We start from the raw sequence: 15,066 nt of genomic DNA on the forward strand, positions 1-15,066 counted from the left end.
ATTGGTAGGCCACAATTAGGTCTCCCCACAGCCCTCTCCTCTACAGGCTGCACAAGCCCAGCTCTCTCAGCCTGGCTTTGTAGAAGTGCTCCAGCATCATTGTCCTCCTGTGGACTCACTCCAACAGCTCCACATCTTTCCTGTCCTGGGGACCCAGTGCTGGACACAGCGCTGCAGGTTGGGTCTCAGCAGAGCAGAGGGGCAGAATCCCCTCCCTCGACCTGCCGGCCACGCTGTTCTTGATGCGGCCCAGGACACAGTTGGCCTTCTGAGCTGCCAGCACACCCTGACAGCTCAAATTGAGCTTGTCATCAATCAGCACCCCCAAGTCCTCCTCCTCAGGGCTGCTCTCCATCCATTCTCCGCCCAGACTAGAGCTGTGCTTGGGATTGTCCCAACCCACAGGCAGAACCTTGCACTTGGTCTTGTTGAACTTCACACAGTTAAGCTGGTTTGGATGCTGAACTCGGAGAAGAGTCGGATAGCACATGACATCATCTCTTACTTAATATGATCCTAAATCTAGTCATAAGCAGCTGCTGTATTTTTCTGATGATGCTGCAGTTGTTGCTGCTGAGGCCTGACTTTCATTTATTGCAGCAAAGATTCTCTTCGGGGAAATGATTTCACCCGCCAAAGGAAAAAGGGGAAGCAGAAGTTGCAGACTGGAGGACAAAGCTCCTGCGTGTTCATGGAGGGTTGCCTTCGTTTGCAGAGGGTTTTAAAAGAACAAGGATGGGGTTGTGCAGGAGGAAGCCTTGGTGATTTGTGTTTCAGATGGAAGATTTAGAGCAGAAGAAACCATGTCTGGCAGAAGAGAAAGCTCAGGTTTTTGTGTTGATGGGAACAGGTGGGTAGTAATTTTTGTGAAACGTAATAAAACAGCATTGGGAACATTGGAAAACATTTCCTTGAAGCAGATTGTTTGGCAAAGAGTTTTCTGGGAGAAGGCTTTGCAGTCATCCCTTTCTCGCTATCGGTTGCAGTCCATAATCCTCCAGAGAAAGAGGGAAGCGAGAACATCAGTAACAGCACTCTTATATCTTATCCTGTTACACTTAAATTTGGCTTCACACTTAAAATTCTACTAACATCTTCCAGGTAAACTCAAAGCTCTTAAGACTACAGGAAAAACATCTGAAATAATCAAGAATATTATTAAAAACAAAGTGATGAGATAGTTATGTAAATTGTTCCTAATTTTAATTTTTTTAGGGAAATACAGCACAGGCATTGTCACTTCAAACTCTTTACCCAAGCAACAGGTGATAGGATGAGGAGGGATGAACTCTCAAGCTACACTTGAACATTAGGAAAAAAGTCTTCACCGCAAGGGTTATCGGGCACTGGCACAGGGAGGGGCTGAGTCACTGACCCTGGGTGTGTTTAAAAGATGTGTAGATGAGGTGCTCAGGGATGTGGTTTAGCATAGGACAGGTATGGCTGGACTCAGTGGTCTCAAAGGTCTCTTCCAACCTGGTGACTCTATAATCTGTAGTGAGGGATGCTCTGTCAGATGATGCTCGAGCTCAGAGTTCATCTGGTTAAACTTGGAGTTGCTGTGAATGTGATTTTTGCTGCTTCTATGAATGAGATGCTTCTGTTGGCGTTTGGAACAGCGTCATCATGCCCCTGGCTGGCGACTGCTTAGCTGTTAGGAAAAGCAAAAACAACCTCTAAGAACATTCTGTCCCCCTGAAAGTCTCGCAACACTTGGGACACACCAAGCATTTCCTGATTTCCTGGATTTTTGTTAGTCCTAATCAGTTTACAGCCCTCGTTAGCCACGCGGGGAATACGAGAACTGCGAGTTCGTGTTATATGAGTGCCACCCTTGCAGCCTGAGAGGGGATCCAGCAATTTCTTTTGGGTTTTTAAAAATTATTTTATTTTTTAGACTTTTTTTTGTATGTTTGTTTCTGGCAAAGCCAAAGGAGCAGGGAATGGTGCCCGACACGGTGCTTCGTTACCAGAACTTATTTGTCAGAATGAGTCTTCTAACGATGCGATCTTGCTACGTGCTTGGCATTTCCTGCATCCTTGCTTGCTCTGGTGCTGAGAGAATGAACTCCTGAGTGCTGGTTGGTCAGCCAGTGCCACAGAAAGAGCAGGTTATTTAATGCTTCAGCACCAGTGCCACTCCTTATGCGTGGGGCGCAGGTTTTGGGGAGCGGTGGTGCTTCCAGGAATCAGTACACAATGACACAAGTTGGGAGCTCAAGAGAAAGGAAGGGTCCAGATCACCATTTTGTTTGCCCTGGTTTTGGGGATTTCATAGCATCATGTAGAAATGCTGTGGTGGAATCACAGGATAGGTGAGGTGAGAAGGGACCTTCAAAGGCCACTTAGTCCAACCCCTGCAATGAGCAGGAACACCTTCAGATCAGGTTGCTCAGAGCTTCATCGAGCCTGACCCTCAGTGTCTTCAGGGATGGGGCCCCGACCACCTCTCTGGGCAACCTGTGCCAGTGTCTCACCACCCTCAGAGAGAAGAATTTCATCCTCATGTCTCATCTAACCCTGCCCTGCTCCAGTTCAAACTATCACTCCTCGTCCTATCGCTCCAGGCCCTTACAAACGGTCCTTCCCAGCTTTCCTTTAGATCCCTTTAGGGTCTAGAAGGGGGACTCAGAGGTCTCCCCGGAGCTTCCTCCAGGCTGAACTAGCCCGACCTTCTCAGCCTGTGTTTGTAGGAGAGCTGCTTCAGCTCTTGGATCATCCTTGTGTTCCCCTCTGGACCTGCTCCAAGAGGTCCAATGTTCTCCTTGTGCTGAGGGCTCCAGAGCTGGACACAGCACTCCTGAGCTCTCAGCAGAGCAGAGGGGCAGAATCCCCTCTGGATCTGCTGGCCACACGTCTGGTGATGCAGCACAGGATGCTGTTGGCCTTCTGGGCTGTGAGGGCATGTTGTTGGCTAATGTCCAACTTTTCATCCATTAGTACCCCTAGTGCTTTCCCGCAGGGCTGCTGTCCATCACATCATCCCCCAGCCTGTTCTGGTAGCGAGGATTGTCCTGTCCCATGTGTAGGACACTTGTCCTTGTTGAACTTCATGAGGTTTGCACGGACCCACACTTTCCTGTTCCATCATCTTGCCAGGCACAGAGGTGAGGCAGACAATCACTTCTCCTGTTCAGTTGCCTCAGTCACCAGATGTCCCCAAGTATTCCTGTAGTGCCTTTATTTCAGTTTTCATATTTTTATGCTGTTGGTTGCATCTTCAGCTGTGGAGGCCGGAATCCCACAGATAAGAACTTAATGCACTCTGTAGCCCTGGTTAATTCCTCGAACGCCAGGTCATTCCCTGCACAGAAGGTGCTTTGACCTTAAGGGGAAGAAGAAATGATGATGATGTTGTTGACATCCTAATTTAGTTCCTTGTTCATCAGAACTGTTTGGAACAGCTTTGGGGAGTAATTCATTTTGCAACAGCACTTTTTTAGGTGCTTTTTTTTTTCCCCTTCCCATTTTCATTTAGTCTCAGCTAAAAGGTCTTAAAGAAGCTGACAGATGTCCCCATGAGATGCATCAGCAAGGGTGTGATGAATGGGCAGCAGCGTTTTTGCCCATCTTCCAGCTGCTAGAAAGAGGAACCATTGAGTGGTTGTCAGATGGCAGGAGAATATCAAAACTTCAAAACATAGGGTAGTGCCAGGCTCTGGAAGGGGTTGTCATCTACTGAGGGGCTTGATGTATCCATGGGCTTCTTAAATAGCAACAAATGTCAGATTGAAGTGTGGTAAACAGAGCCCATCTCTGAAAGAGAAGACAACAGACCTCTAGTGTGCAGCAAGAAGCTTCCAGGTAACAATGTGAATGGCAAGTCTCGTCCTCTCTACGGAAGGGAAAAGAAGCCGATAGAGTTGCTTGAAGTGCTGAAAAAAAGTGAAAAATTCAGGTAAATAACAGAGCCTGATGGATACTCCCTGTCAGAGTTCAAGGCCAGGTTGGATGGTGCTTTTGGTGCCTGGGCTGTCTCTGCCCATGGCAGGGGTTGGAACTAGATGGATATATCTTTGAGGTCCCTTCCAACCCAAACCAGACTGGGATTCTAGGACTCTGCTCAAATTTTTCAAGCTGCAGGAGAAGCCGTGGGCTTAGGAACAGCTTTAGAAAACTCTTGCAACCTGTTTTTAGTCTAGTTGTCCACTTAGTGTGGACAACTACATGTCTTTGGGAATGATTTACATAGTTTGAGCTGTGTGTTCACAGCTGCTTTTTTTTATATTCTGGGAATTCTCCTTGGAGGCTGAGTAGACATCTCTGTACCAGTGTGATACTGTGGGATCATCCCTCCTTGCAGAAATGTCCTCCCAGCAGAGGCATGGTGGTTAACTGACCAAGCGTGGTTTCTCCTTTTATTATGACTCACAACAATGATGGTCAAAAAACACTTAACAAATCTGCCTTGTTTGGGGGAAGTCAGGAGGGTTTATGTACAAAATCATTTGGGTTTGCAGAAGGTGAAGGGACATCAGAATTTTTGGGTTAGCCAGTGTTGGCTTCGAATGAGATGAAGTGGTTTTAGCAATGTACTTACAGAATTGGGACCAAATGGGAAAATTTAAAGGGAAAGTAACCACTGAAGGAGTAAAATGTGTAGCTGGGATCTAACTGCCATTGCATGCTTGTCCTTGTTGTCCCAGGAGGGTGGGTGGTTTTGGTGCCTGCAGGGTTTGTGTTTCGCTTGTGTATTGGCACCTCACAGCCCTGGGCCCAGCAGGGACTCCTACTGCTGCCCAGCATGTGCAGCGTGTCTCTGCTCCTGCTTTCAATTTCTGTTCTGATTTGGTCCCCTTGCTGTAGCAGTGTTTTGCTTTTAGGTGCTTCAGTCCCAATAAACCACTCTGAGGTGTTTGCACTCTGTACATGGACAGTCATGGAGTGCTGATTTATTATCTTTTCCCCCCTCTGAGCTTATCATCCCTTTGGAAGAAGTAAATCTGAATTGGGATTTACAAATCTAGTTGAAGATGTCCCTGCTCACTGCAGAAGAGTTGGACCTTTAAAGATGTCTTCCAACCCAGGTCATTCTTACTTACAAATCTCACTTCCTGCATTAGAGGTTTCATTCTTCAGAGCAAAGCTCCTATTATGGAAATTTTGAATGCAGTATTACTGCAGAGCAGATGTCTTTGCACCTCCTGTCTTCCTGCCATAAGTTGCTAGGGCCATAAATTTGCAGCTTAGGTTGCACCACCTCCTGCACTTGCACAGAGACAGACTGACATAGATGACAGTGTGATGATAATGACATCTCTTCCATCAGCAAACAGTGGGAAGATAAAAACACAGTGAGCATGGTGAGAAAGATCATTGAAATCACAGAATGCTTTGGGTTGGAAGAGATCTCAAAGCCCACCTAGCTCCAACCCCCTGCCATAGGCAGGGACACCCTCACTAGACCTGGCTGCCCAAAGCCCCATCCAACCTGGCCCTGAACACCTCCAGGGATCCAGGGGCTTTTCCAGCCTCTCTGGGCATCCTGTGCCAGGGCCTCCCCACCCTCACAGTAAAGAATTTCTTCCTAATGTCTAATCCAAACCTGTCCTCTTTCACCTTGAAGCCATGGTCCCTTGTCCTGTCCCTGCACTCCCTGGTGACAATCCCCTCTCTCATTTGCCTGTAGGACCTCTTTAAGTATCGGTAGGCTGCAGTTAGGTCATCATGGATCTTTCCCTTTTCCAGGCGGAACAAGATGATAAGAAGGAGAGGGTTAAGCATTATACAGAAGATAAAATGGACATGTAAAGCTATGCAATAACCAAGGTGTTGGGCATCTACTTGGGCATTTCTGCCTGTCTAGGATGTTTTTTACAGCATCAGCTGTCACAGATGTGTCAGTCTAGCATCAGTTTAGATGTTGCAGGGGTGTTATTTCAGGTACCAGGCTATTTCCTGCTGCAGGAGAGAGCTCTTGTGCCAATATATTCAGATTAAGCAACAAAGTATGTTTAATTTGGCCATTTCCTTATCAGATATTTTAAAGTTTATCTGTTTTCAGGAATTCCTGCCCTATGTGGTATGTGTTCTGGCGTGTCGCTGGATGGGTAATTCCAGGTTGTCTTGAGCAACTGATTTTGTTACGGTCGCCGGAGGATTTGGAATGGGGTTCTCTGTTTTTGCCATCCCTAGTCTGGATTATGGGTTGTTATAATGAAACCAAGTGAATTTTGCTTCTAGAATTGCCCCTTTACCGGCCTCAGTGCTGACACTAATCTCTGGGGTTTTTTCCAAATCATACAGTATTTAGCAAGCTCTACCCAGGATTTCAGGCTTTGGCTCCCACAGATTATCTGTGATATTTATAATGGGTACCGATGCTTCCAGTGGATGCTTTATTTGGGATTTTTGCAACATGTTGCTTACGCTGCCCCTGGAAATGAAAATACTGAGATTTTTCAGATGTTCAGAAAGACCAGGGGTGACCCAAAGCTTCCATTTCAGTTACTGTTCCAATGGCAATTGGAGCATCCTTGTTGGTTTAATGCCTGCTTACAGAATGACACTTGCCAAAAAACTTGCAGCCCCCAGGAGCGCTCACTCTCTGCAGTTGTATATATGTTTAATTTGAGCAACTGCCTTTGCTGTCAGGGTTTGTGAATATCAAACTGCTGCCAACCAGTAAAAAATTGTGTGTAATATAAAAGCAAACCTCTGTTTACAAGTTTAGCATTGACTGTTGTAATTTTAGCATGTTTTTACTGTAAACCCATTGGAGTAATCAGATTACTGCTGCAATTTTTAAAAAGTCTCTTGGAAAATAGCAATGTGAATCCATTTTGTATAGGTAGGACGTGCGATGTAACTTGTAACCTCTCCTGTGTTTTTACATTATGAGTAGAAATCAGAGAGCAAAACTGAGCGAAACCCATGCATGGGGTCAGTTTGAGGAAGAGTCTTCGTTCAAACATAGAAAATGAAAAAGGATGTAGAAAATAATAGGCTGAAATTATATTTCCTTAAAGTGGCATAAATTCTTCCGTTCACATGCGTGCCTGGTCGCGAAATTCTGGCCGGAGTGACTAGGGGAGTTTGCAGTTTTTTCTGACCTCTGAGGCTCGATGCACCCTCCTGGTTTCCATCTCCCGTGGGATCGGCATCCCATTACTGCTGAAGCCAGCGTGCCAGCGAAGCAGCCCGATGACGTTGCAGGGATAGTCGGGTCATTTTATAATCCCTTCCTTGAGTACAGAGATGAGCATCCCCTTCCAGTAAGAGGCCAGCTTGTTTTGACCATAAATGACTTGGATGTAGCATCACAGAATTGTAGGGGTTGGAAGGGACCTCCAGAGCTCATCGTGTCCAACCCCCTGCCAAAGCAGCTCCCCAGCTCATATTGCACAGGTCGGTGTCCAGACGGGGCTGGAATATCTCCAGACATGGAGACTCCACACCCCCTGGGCAGCCTGTCCCAGGGCTCCCTCACCCTCACTGGGGAAAAGATCTTCCTCATGTTGGTTGGGAACTTCCTATGCTCCAACTTACAGCCATTGCCCCTTGTCCTGTCCCCACAGACACTGAAAAGGGGCTGACCGTTTCCCCCTGTGTCCCACCCTTCAGCTATTGATAAACATTGATCAGATTCCCTCTCAGGCTTCTTCTCTCCAGGCTGAACAGCCCCATCTCACTCAGCCTTTCCTCACAGGGGAGATGCTCCAGATCCTTCATCATCTCCGTAGCCTCCTCTGGACTCTCTCCAGGAAGTCCCTGGGTTTTTTATCCCAGGGAGCCCAGCACTGGACACAACACTCCAGGTGGGGCCTGACCAGGGCAGAGCAGAGGGGGAGGATCCCCTCCTGTGACCTGCTGGCCACACTCTTTTTGATGCCCCCAGGATCCCATTGGCTTCCTCAGTCTCCCAGGGCACACTGCTGGCTCATGGCTACCCTGTTGCCTACCAGGACCCCCAGGTCCTTCAGATCGTTTAGATGTGCACACGTAGCCTTTAATTAAATAGTTGATAGTATCTATATCCAACATAGCCATTATTTTCATTAATGTTTCCTTGACCTACCATAATACACCGAGATGTGTTTAGCTTTATTAAAAGTTAATCCTGTGGCACGAGTGTGACTTACAAGGCTCAAATTAACACCTCTTTGCTTTCTGACCTCACTAAATTTCTTCCTTGTTAGTGGAAACTTCTGGCGTTGGTTTTGGGGGGCCGACTTAGCTCGGGGAACCCCAGAAGAGCCATGGGGCTTTTAGAGTGGGGTTCACACTTGACTTACAATTCTGCTGGATTCAGGCTATTTGGATGCAGAAGAGGCAGATGATTGTTATTCGGAGTCCCTGGAGAGTAAACATCTGGAGAGAAGTTGGGAATGCTTTTGGGTAGGTGGAGTAGCCTGATGCTTTATAGAGGAGTTTGACAGGAAGGGAAGGTCACTTTGCTCAAGGTAACCAACTTAAGTCCTGTTTGCAGTTCTCATGTGAGTCAGAGTCTTTGATACACTCTGATAACTGGAATAAAAATATCCAGCCCTCTCATAAGCTTTGAGTAAAATCTTGATGGGGAGTTATCCAGCTGAAGTGGGTATTTGTGTGGGTTTTTTTTTCCTCAAAGAAAAGGCAATGCTGGAGTCCCTAAAGCCAGACAAAGCCCAACCCAGCACTTAACTGACATCATCCTTGTTGCATCTGTGCCTTTGCTAAACCTATAGAAAAGCAGCTGGAGTGCTTCCCAGTATGTAAGTCCTGCTACCAAGCAATGTGCCGTGAATCCCTGCCAGATGTATCTCACTGGGACGTATTAATCTCTTTGCTTCAACTAGTGCGTGGCTGAGGATAGTGCATACTTGATGAGGTATGGGGATGAGACACAATGCAACACACAGTAACGCTTTCCATTCCAGGACCTCAGAAATGCTTGTAGTAAATTAAACTAAACTGCAGATCCTGGCTTGCATGGATGTAGATGATGGTGGGGCGGTGCTTGGACTGTAGGTTTTGATTCAAGGTACTTGGGGAAGAGCCCAAGGACAAGGAAACCTTGTGAAATGCTTCCTTTGAATGCTCTTCCTGGCACTAAGTATCTGAAGCTCAGGAGCTCCTGAGACCTGATGTGGGTTTTGACCTCGTGTTTTTTATGCTGGTCTTGAGCGTTATGTTCACACTGTCAAGGAACCATCTGAGCCATGAGGTTTTGTTCCCTTGGGGCAGTGCTCAGGGTAAAGCACAACATTTTAGGTAATGTTAGAATGTGCGTTACATCAACTTCTATCTGTATTAAATGTCACCTGCCACTTTATTGCCCAGATCCTGGTTCTAAGGGTCTTCTGTGTTTCTTTGTAGTTACCTTTTTGTCTTTGTATTGGAATAACCCTTGATATCTTCAAGGGGAGTTTTGAGTTTGTTAGAACCAGTTGGTTGAGAACCAAGGACCAAGAACTCTAGAATCGCTTTCATTTGAGGTCGGTGGTGAGATGTCTTCTCCTTGTAGTGATTAGTTTGGAGAAATTATTGGCTCAAGGCCCAGATCCACATCAGAGGGTGATGGTCATTTTCTCCTAGCCTGAAGCAGTTAAAATCAGAAGATGTTGTGTACCACACACCCATGAGAAGCTGATATTCTTTTCACAGTCTGGATTTTGGAGCAGCTGTAGGAGTAGGTGAATTTAGTCAATACAAGGTCCTCATCCTAGGAGTGGTGGAGCAAAACATCTGGCCTGTCAGCAGTGTGGATGGATGTCTGTGGAGGAGTCACATGTCCAATTACAGTGAGACCTGGAGCTTGTGACCACTGAGTAATTAAGTATTTTTTAAAAAAACTTGTGACTAGGCAGAACATTGTGTTTTCAAGAGTAATTTTGAGCATTGCTTAGGAAGGCCTTTGAACAGATAAGAGGAAATGGCCTCCAGTTGTGCTAGGGTAGGTTTAGGTTGGATATTGGGTAAAATTTCTTCACTGAGAGGATTGTCGAGCACCAGAAGAAGCTGCCTGGGGCAGTGGTGGAGTCTCCATCCCTGGAGGGGTTTAAATGGCATGTAGGTGTGGTGCTTGGGGATGTGATTTAGTGGTCAGACTTGGCAGTGCTGAGGTAACAGTTGGGCTTGATGATCTTAAAGGTCTTTTCCAACCAGAACAGTTCTGTGGTTCTATGACAAAGGCGACATTTTCCCTTTGACTGGAGTATGTCTCTAAGGTGGGATCTTCATGTTTGTTGTCTCTTTTTTTTTTTTTTCCCTTAAGTTGGCATTTTCTGCAACTGGCCAAAGTCTCAGAAGGCTTCTCTAACAACATCTAGAAAAAATGGGGCAGTCAAGGGGTGTGTTCCAAAGCCAGGGGCAGTTAACTGACTGCTCCTTTCCCAAGGTTGGCATGAGGTGTGAGGTATGCAAACATGGAAGCAGAGGCACTTGCTCTTAACTAAGTTATGAGGTGATATTAAGCGATAAGGCTGTAGCTGCTTTTGACCCGAGGAGAATGCTGCTGTTGATTGAGTAGGCCATGCAGTGTGTTGCTCACAAAATATGGATTGTATTCTCTGTAAAAGACGCTGGAAATCAGAAGGGCTTGTTGAGTCTTTGATGCTTCGTAGTCAGGGAAAAAAAGCAGCCGGAGCTTGAAGTGCTGTGGGTAGTTATGTCTAAGTAGAGGGGGGGCCTGAGGCGTGGGCAGCATTTGTGTAATACCCTTATTTATTACAGCCTTGGGGTATGAAAACCGTGCTCTTTTCCCAGGTGCGGGTTGAGCCATCATCATTTGCTTTCTTTAAGGTGACCAGTCTCATCACTTGAGTTCCTCCATGGTGCACTTGAACTGTTTCTCAAGGAGCTCTGTTGAGACAAATCACGTAACCTGTTTTTGTGTTGTTCTGTTTTGTTGTTTTTAGCATTGCTAACATGATGACCTGACAAGATACAGGACGGTCCTGACTATGCAGCGCAGGTACTGATGGGAAAGGATCCAATATGAGTGTAAATGATGTTGGAGGAAGACGACGCTTTGAGGATAGCGAGTACACGCTGCACATATACCCTGGGAGCATTGCAGAAGGGACTATCTACTGCCCCATCACTGCCCGGAAAACTTCCACTGCCGCCGAGGTGATCGACTCGCTCATTAATAAACTTCAGCTGGAGAAGACAAAATGTTACGTCCTTGCCGAAGTGAAGGAGTTTGGTGGGGAGGAATGGATCCTCAACCCCACGGACTGCCCGGTCCAGCGCATGATGCTGTGGCCTCGCATGGCCCTGGAGAACCGCATCAGCGGCGAGGATTATCGTTTCCTCCTGCGGGAGAAGAACCTGGATGGGTCCATACACTATGGGAGCCTCCAGTCCTGGCTGCGGGTGACGGAGGAGCGTCGCAGGATGGTGGAGCGTGGCTTCCTTCCCCAGCCACAGCAGAAGGACTACAATGACTTGTGCAGCCTGCCGGACTTGAATGAGAAAACGCTCTTGGAGAATCTCAGAAACCGCTTCAAGCAAGAAAAAATCTACACCTATGTAGGCAGCATTCTCATCGTTATTAATCCATTCAAGTTTCTACCTATTTATAACCCCAAGTATGTCAAGATGTATGATAACCATCAGCTGGGAAAGCTGGAGCCCCATATTTATGCTGTGGCAGATGTGGCTTACCATGCCATGCTTCAGCAGAGGAAGAACCAGTGCATTGTGATTTCGGGAGAGAGCGGGTCGGGAAAGACACAGAGCACCAACTTTCTGATTCATCACCTCACTGCCCTCAGCCAGAAGGGATTTGCCAGTGGAGTAGAACAGATTATTCTTGGAGCTGGACCAGTGCTTGAGGTAAGATGAAGGTGATAGTAGCGTGGAAACGTTTAAATGGTGTAAATAACAAACCCAACCCCTCCCCCCCCCCCAAACCCAACACAACCCCCAAACCACCCCAAGTGATTGTGGCGTTTATTATGACACTGGTTTGGGGTTATCTGGTAAACACTGATAGATAACAAAGGTACATTGTGTTAGCAATGAGAGCAGGTTGTGGTTTTGCCTATGGAATAATACCTGCCTCAAAAAAAAGAGGGGAAGATGAAAGTTGAGCAAACGTCTTGCTAATACAATCAGGAAAGCTGTGTTTTCATTTGAGTATTATTTAATATTGGTATATCTCAGTGACTTTTAGGCTTGAAAACTGAAGTGAAAAAGCCTTTCTTAAATTCTACTTGTGTGTAGTGTACTGGTGGTGGTGTGTTGCAGCTGTTTCTGCATCCTCAACGTCACTGAGCTTGGGGAATAGTCAAAGGTAACGTTTGTGGTCAATGCTTCGTTATCTAATCGGCTACTAGATTAGCCGGTGCAATTAGTGACTTTATGAGGACTTTTTCAGGGGAGGAAAGGAGATTAGATGAATTGCACCATTAACTTCCCAGATATCAAACTATGAAGAGAGATAGGAGCAGTCATTAATTAATTTGCTGTAACTCTTGGAAATGGTTTTCCTTGGACCTGTCAGTTTTACCTGGTAGAGGCTCAATTTTTTGGGTGGGGATTTTTTCCCCCTCACCTCCAAATCCAGATTTATAACCACTGCTTATCATCAAATGAGCTTGTGTCCAGAGGCAACAAAAATAGAGCTTTGCTATTCTTTTCCGTCTCTGCCCTTACTAAGCAGGGTGCAAGTAATTTCAGGAGATCCCTGATGGTCAGGGTGCTTGTTGGTACCCCCATGTTTCAGGATCTGAAGTTGAAGTCTACTTGCTCAGCTCTTGGAGAGCTAGCCAGGAATTCTGCTTTGCTGATGGCCACTTCTTCCCGGCGTGTGTTGGGGTTGGGTACAGGGGAGGGAAGCACTAAGCCTCTTTGCTTTCCTTTTGCAAGATCTGCAGCTGTTTTTAACCATAAAAAAACTCAAACCCAAAAAGGATTCGTATCCATTACTACTACTGCTTTTGGAGCAGAAGTTGGAATTCCTTCACTCTGCCAGCTGGATGGCTGCTGTCCTACTTCCCGAGCTGCCTCCGGGCCTGTTGGAGAAAGTGAGGGTAATCCAGAATTTTTTCTGCTCTGCCACTCCCAGAGTGTCACAAATCACAGAGGCTTAAAGATAAGATGTGCAGACTTCTGCTTTTCCTCCCCTTCCTAATATTTCCTAAAAAACGGATCTTCAGGGAAGATTTGATGATAAGGGTTGTGTTACCCTGCCACCCATTTGCAGATTTGACCTTTTGATTCCTTGCATTCGCTGTTGAAACCCACTTCTTGCTTCTCCATAACCTTAGATGTCAAATTTCTGTCGTGGTTTTATTTTCCCCCTCTTTTCTTCTCATTCTTCCCTCCTCCTGACATCATCTCTGAATCCCCTTGTTTTCTCTCCGCTTATTTAAAACTAAATTATCTTCAGCTCAAGGTTATCTTTTGGGAGGCAGCACCATCCCTCTTCCTGCTGCCACTTCTGATTCAGGGAACAGGGTGCAGCAAAAAAAAAAAAACAAAAACCAAAACCACGTTTCTAATAGGGTTGGATTGGGAATCTCTCTTTCTGTCCCTCCTTGCAAATGAGTTTTGGTAGCACGAGCTACCGAACTGCCTGTCCCTGAGAACACCTCCGCAGTTGCGCTCGCACGCCTGGGGCGGAAGCAGAGCACAGTTAAGATTTATTAATTTTTTTTCCTCTTATTTCCCCCTCCACCCCGCTCCAAAGCTTCGCTGTTTTCCTAATTTACCTTCTTTTGAATAGCCTTCGGCTATTGTTTGTGATTTCTTGTGCAAGACTCCTGTGAGTGCTTTTGGGGACAGCTCTGCAGGCAAGCTGTTATTGCCATCTAAACCTGGTGATATCATCCGGTCCTTGTGTGTTGCAGTGACTGCAGATAGAGGGGTGGGACCGAGGCAGAGTGTGTCATTTTAAAGCGGATTTGACCTGAGTCCTGTTGATTTTATTTATACAACAACAGGAGTTGATAGGGAAGCTTTTTATTCTCCTTGGAGCGGTTGCAATGCCCCTTTTTCAGTTGGTCATAAACGATATTGGAAAATATTTATATATTGCTTAAAATGGTAATACTTAAAATACCAGTTTTATTTTTTTTTCCTAACAACAGGATTCTAATTGGTTTATAAAGATGATTTTCATGACCTTTTTCTTGCATTTTCCTCCATTCTCTTACAAAGCACGCTTTTCCCAGTAGAAAATGGCTTTTTCCACAGGGGATTTGTAGAGCTGAGCTTACCAAAGTTTTGCCCTCTGGTTATTTGGTTTCAAGACCGAACTTATCAAATCCAATTAATTTACATAGCCATCAGAGCAAGAGTTGCACGTGCTGCAATCCAATTCCGTTCCGGATAGACTGCGTGCAATACTTGAGATGAAGACTTGGTTCTGCTCAGCTTGATGCTCCGTCAAGGACCTGAGCAGTGTAACTTTGCTGCCACATATGTGGTTTTCTTTTTCATTGAGATACCAACCTTGATATTATTTAAGACAGCATCAAGAAAGGGTGCTGGTCAGGGAAGCACTTCACTTCAAAATGGCTCTTCTTTTTCGGAGAGGGGAATAGGAGGAACATGGCCTTTGAAGGTCCCTCCCAACCCGTTCTGTGATCCAGTTAGGGGGTCTCCCTGGAGAGCTGTGGTTTAGCCTGGGCTTTTACCTGATAGAGAGGTAACTTGTCCATGGGAACATAGGACAGTGTTTTGAGACCTGGTTTTCTTTCTGATTAGATTAGCTAGAAACATCCAGATGAACTTTAGAGTTGGAAATCTTAGATCTTTAGAGGGCACGTTGACATGCCCGTAATCCCTGTGTCCATCGTTACCCTGGGCCGGTGGTGCATGATGCAGCACATGAGCATCTTCCTCCCTTCAGTGTGAAGCGAAGCATAAACCCTGCTTCAGCTTTCCTGGAAAGGTTCCAATGGAAGTTAATTTATTACATCATGGTGGGTTTTTTTTTGTGGTGAGTCATTTTTCTTTTAGTTCTAAGCAAAAAAATCCAGAAGCAGCAAATTTCTCTGTGTCCCCAGTCTGGTATCAGGTGAACTCAGATCTAAGGGAGCCTGCATGGGATCATCTTCTCACCCGTATCTTTCTCGACGTCTGTCACAAGAAGCACTGCGCCAGCAGCTGCGAAACCCAGACATGTTTTCTAAG

The 15,066-nt window shown here is 46.0% G+C and overlaps 1 protein-coding gene across 1 annotated transcript in view; it reads left to right on the plus strand.

Annotated features, from left to right (window-relative positions):
• Window positions 1-10,917: 10,917 nt before the first annotated feature.
• Window positions 10,918-15,066, plus strand: part of MYO9A (myosin IXA) — a gene marked incomplete at its 5' end in the record, with an annotated part of 145,301 nt that continues 141,152 nt past the window's right edge. The window contains one exon of the mRNA XM_084268004.1: window positions 10,918-11,760. Coding sequence (XP_084124130.1) covers window positions 10,918-11,760 — 843 coding nt within the window. The remainder of the gene's footprint in view (window positions 11,761-15,066) is intronic.

Source organism: Gallinula chloropus, assembly GCF_964237585.1.
Source record: "Gallinula chloropus genome assembly, chromosome: 9".
Classification (NCBI taxonomy): domain Eukaryota; kingdom Metazoa; phylum Chordata; class Aves; order Gruiformes; family Rallidae; genus Gallinula; species Gallinula chloropus.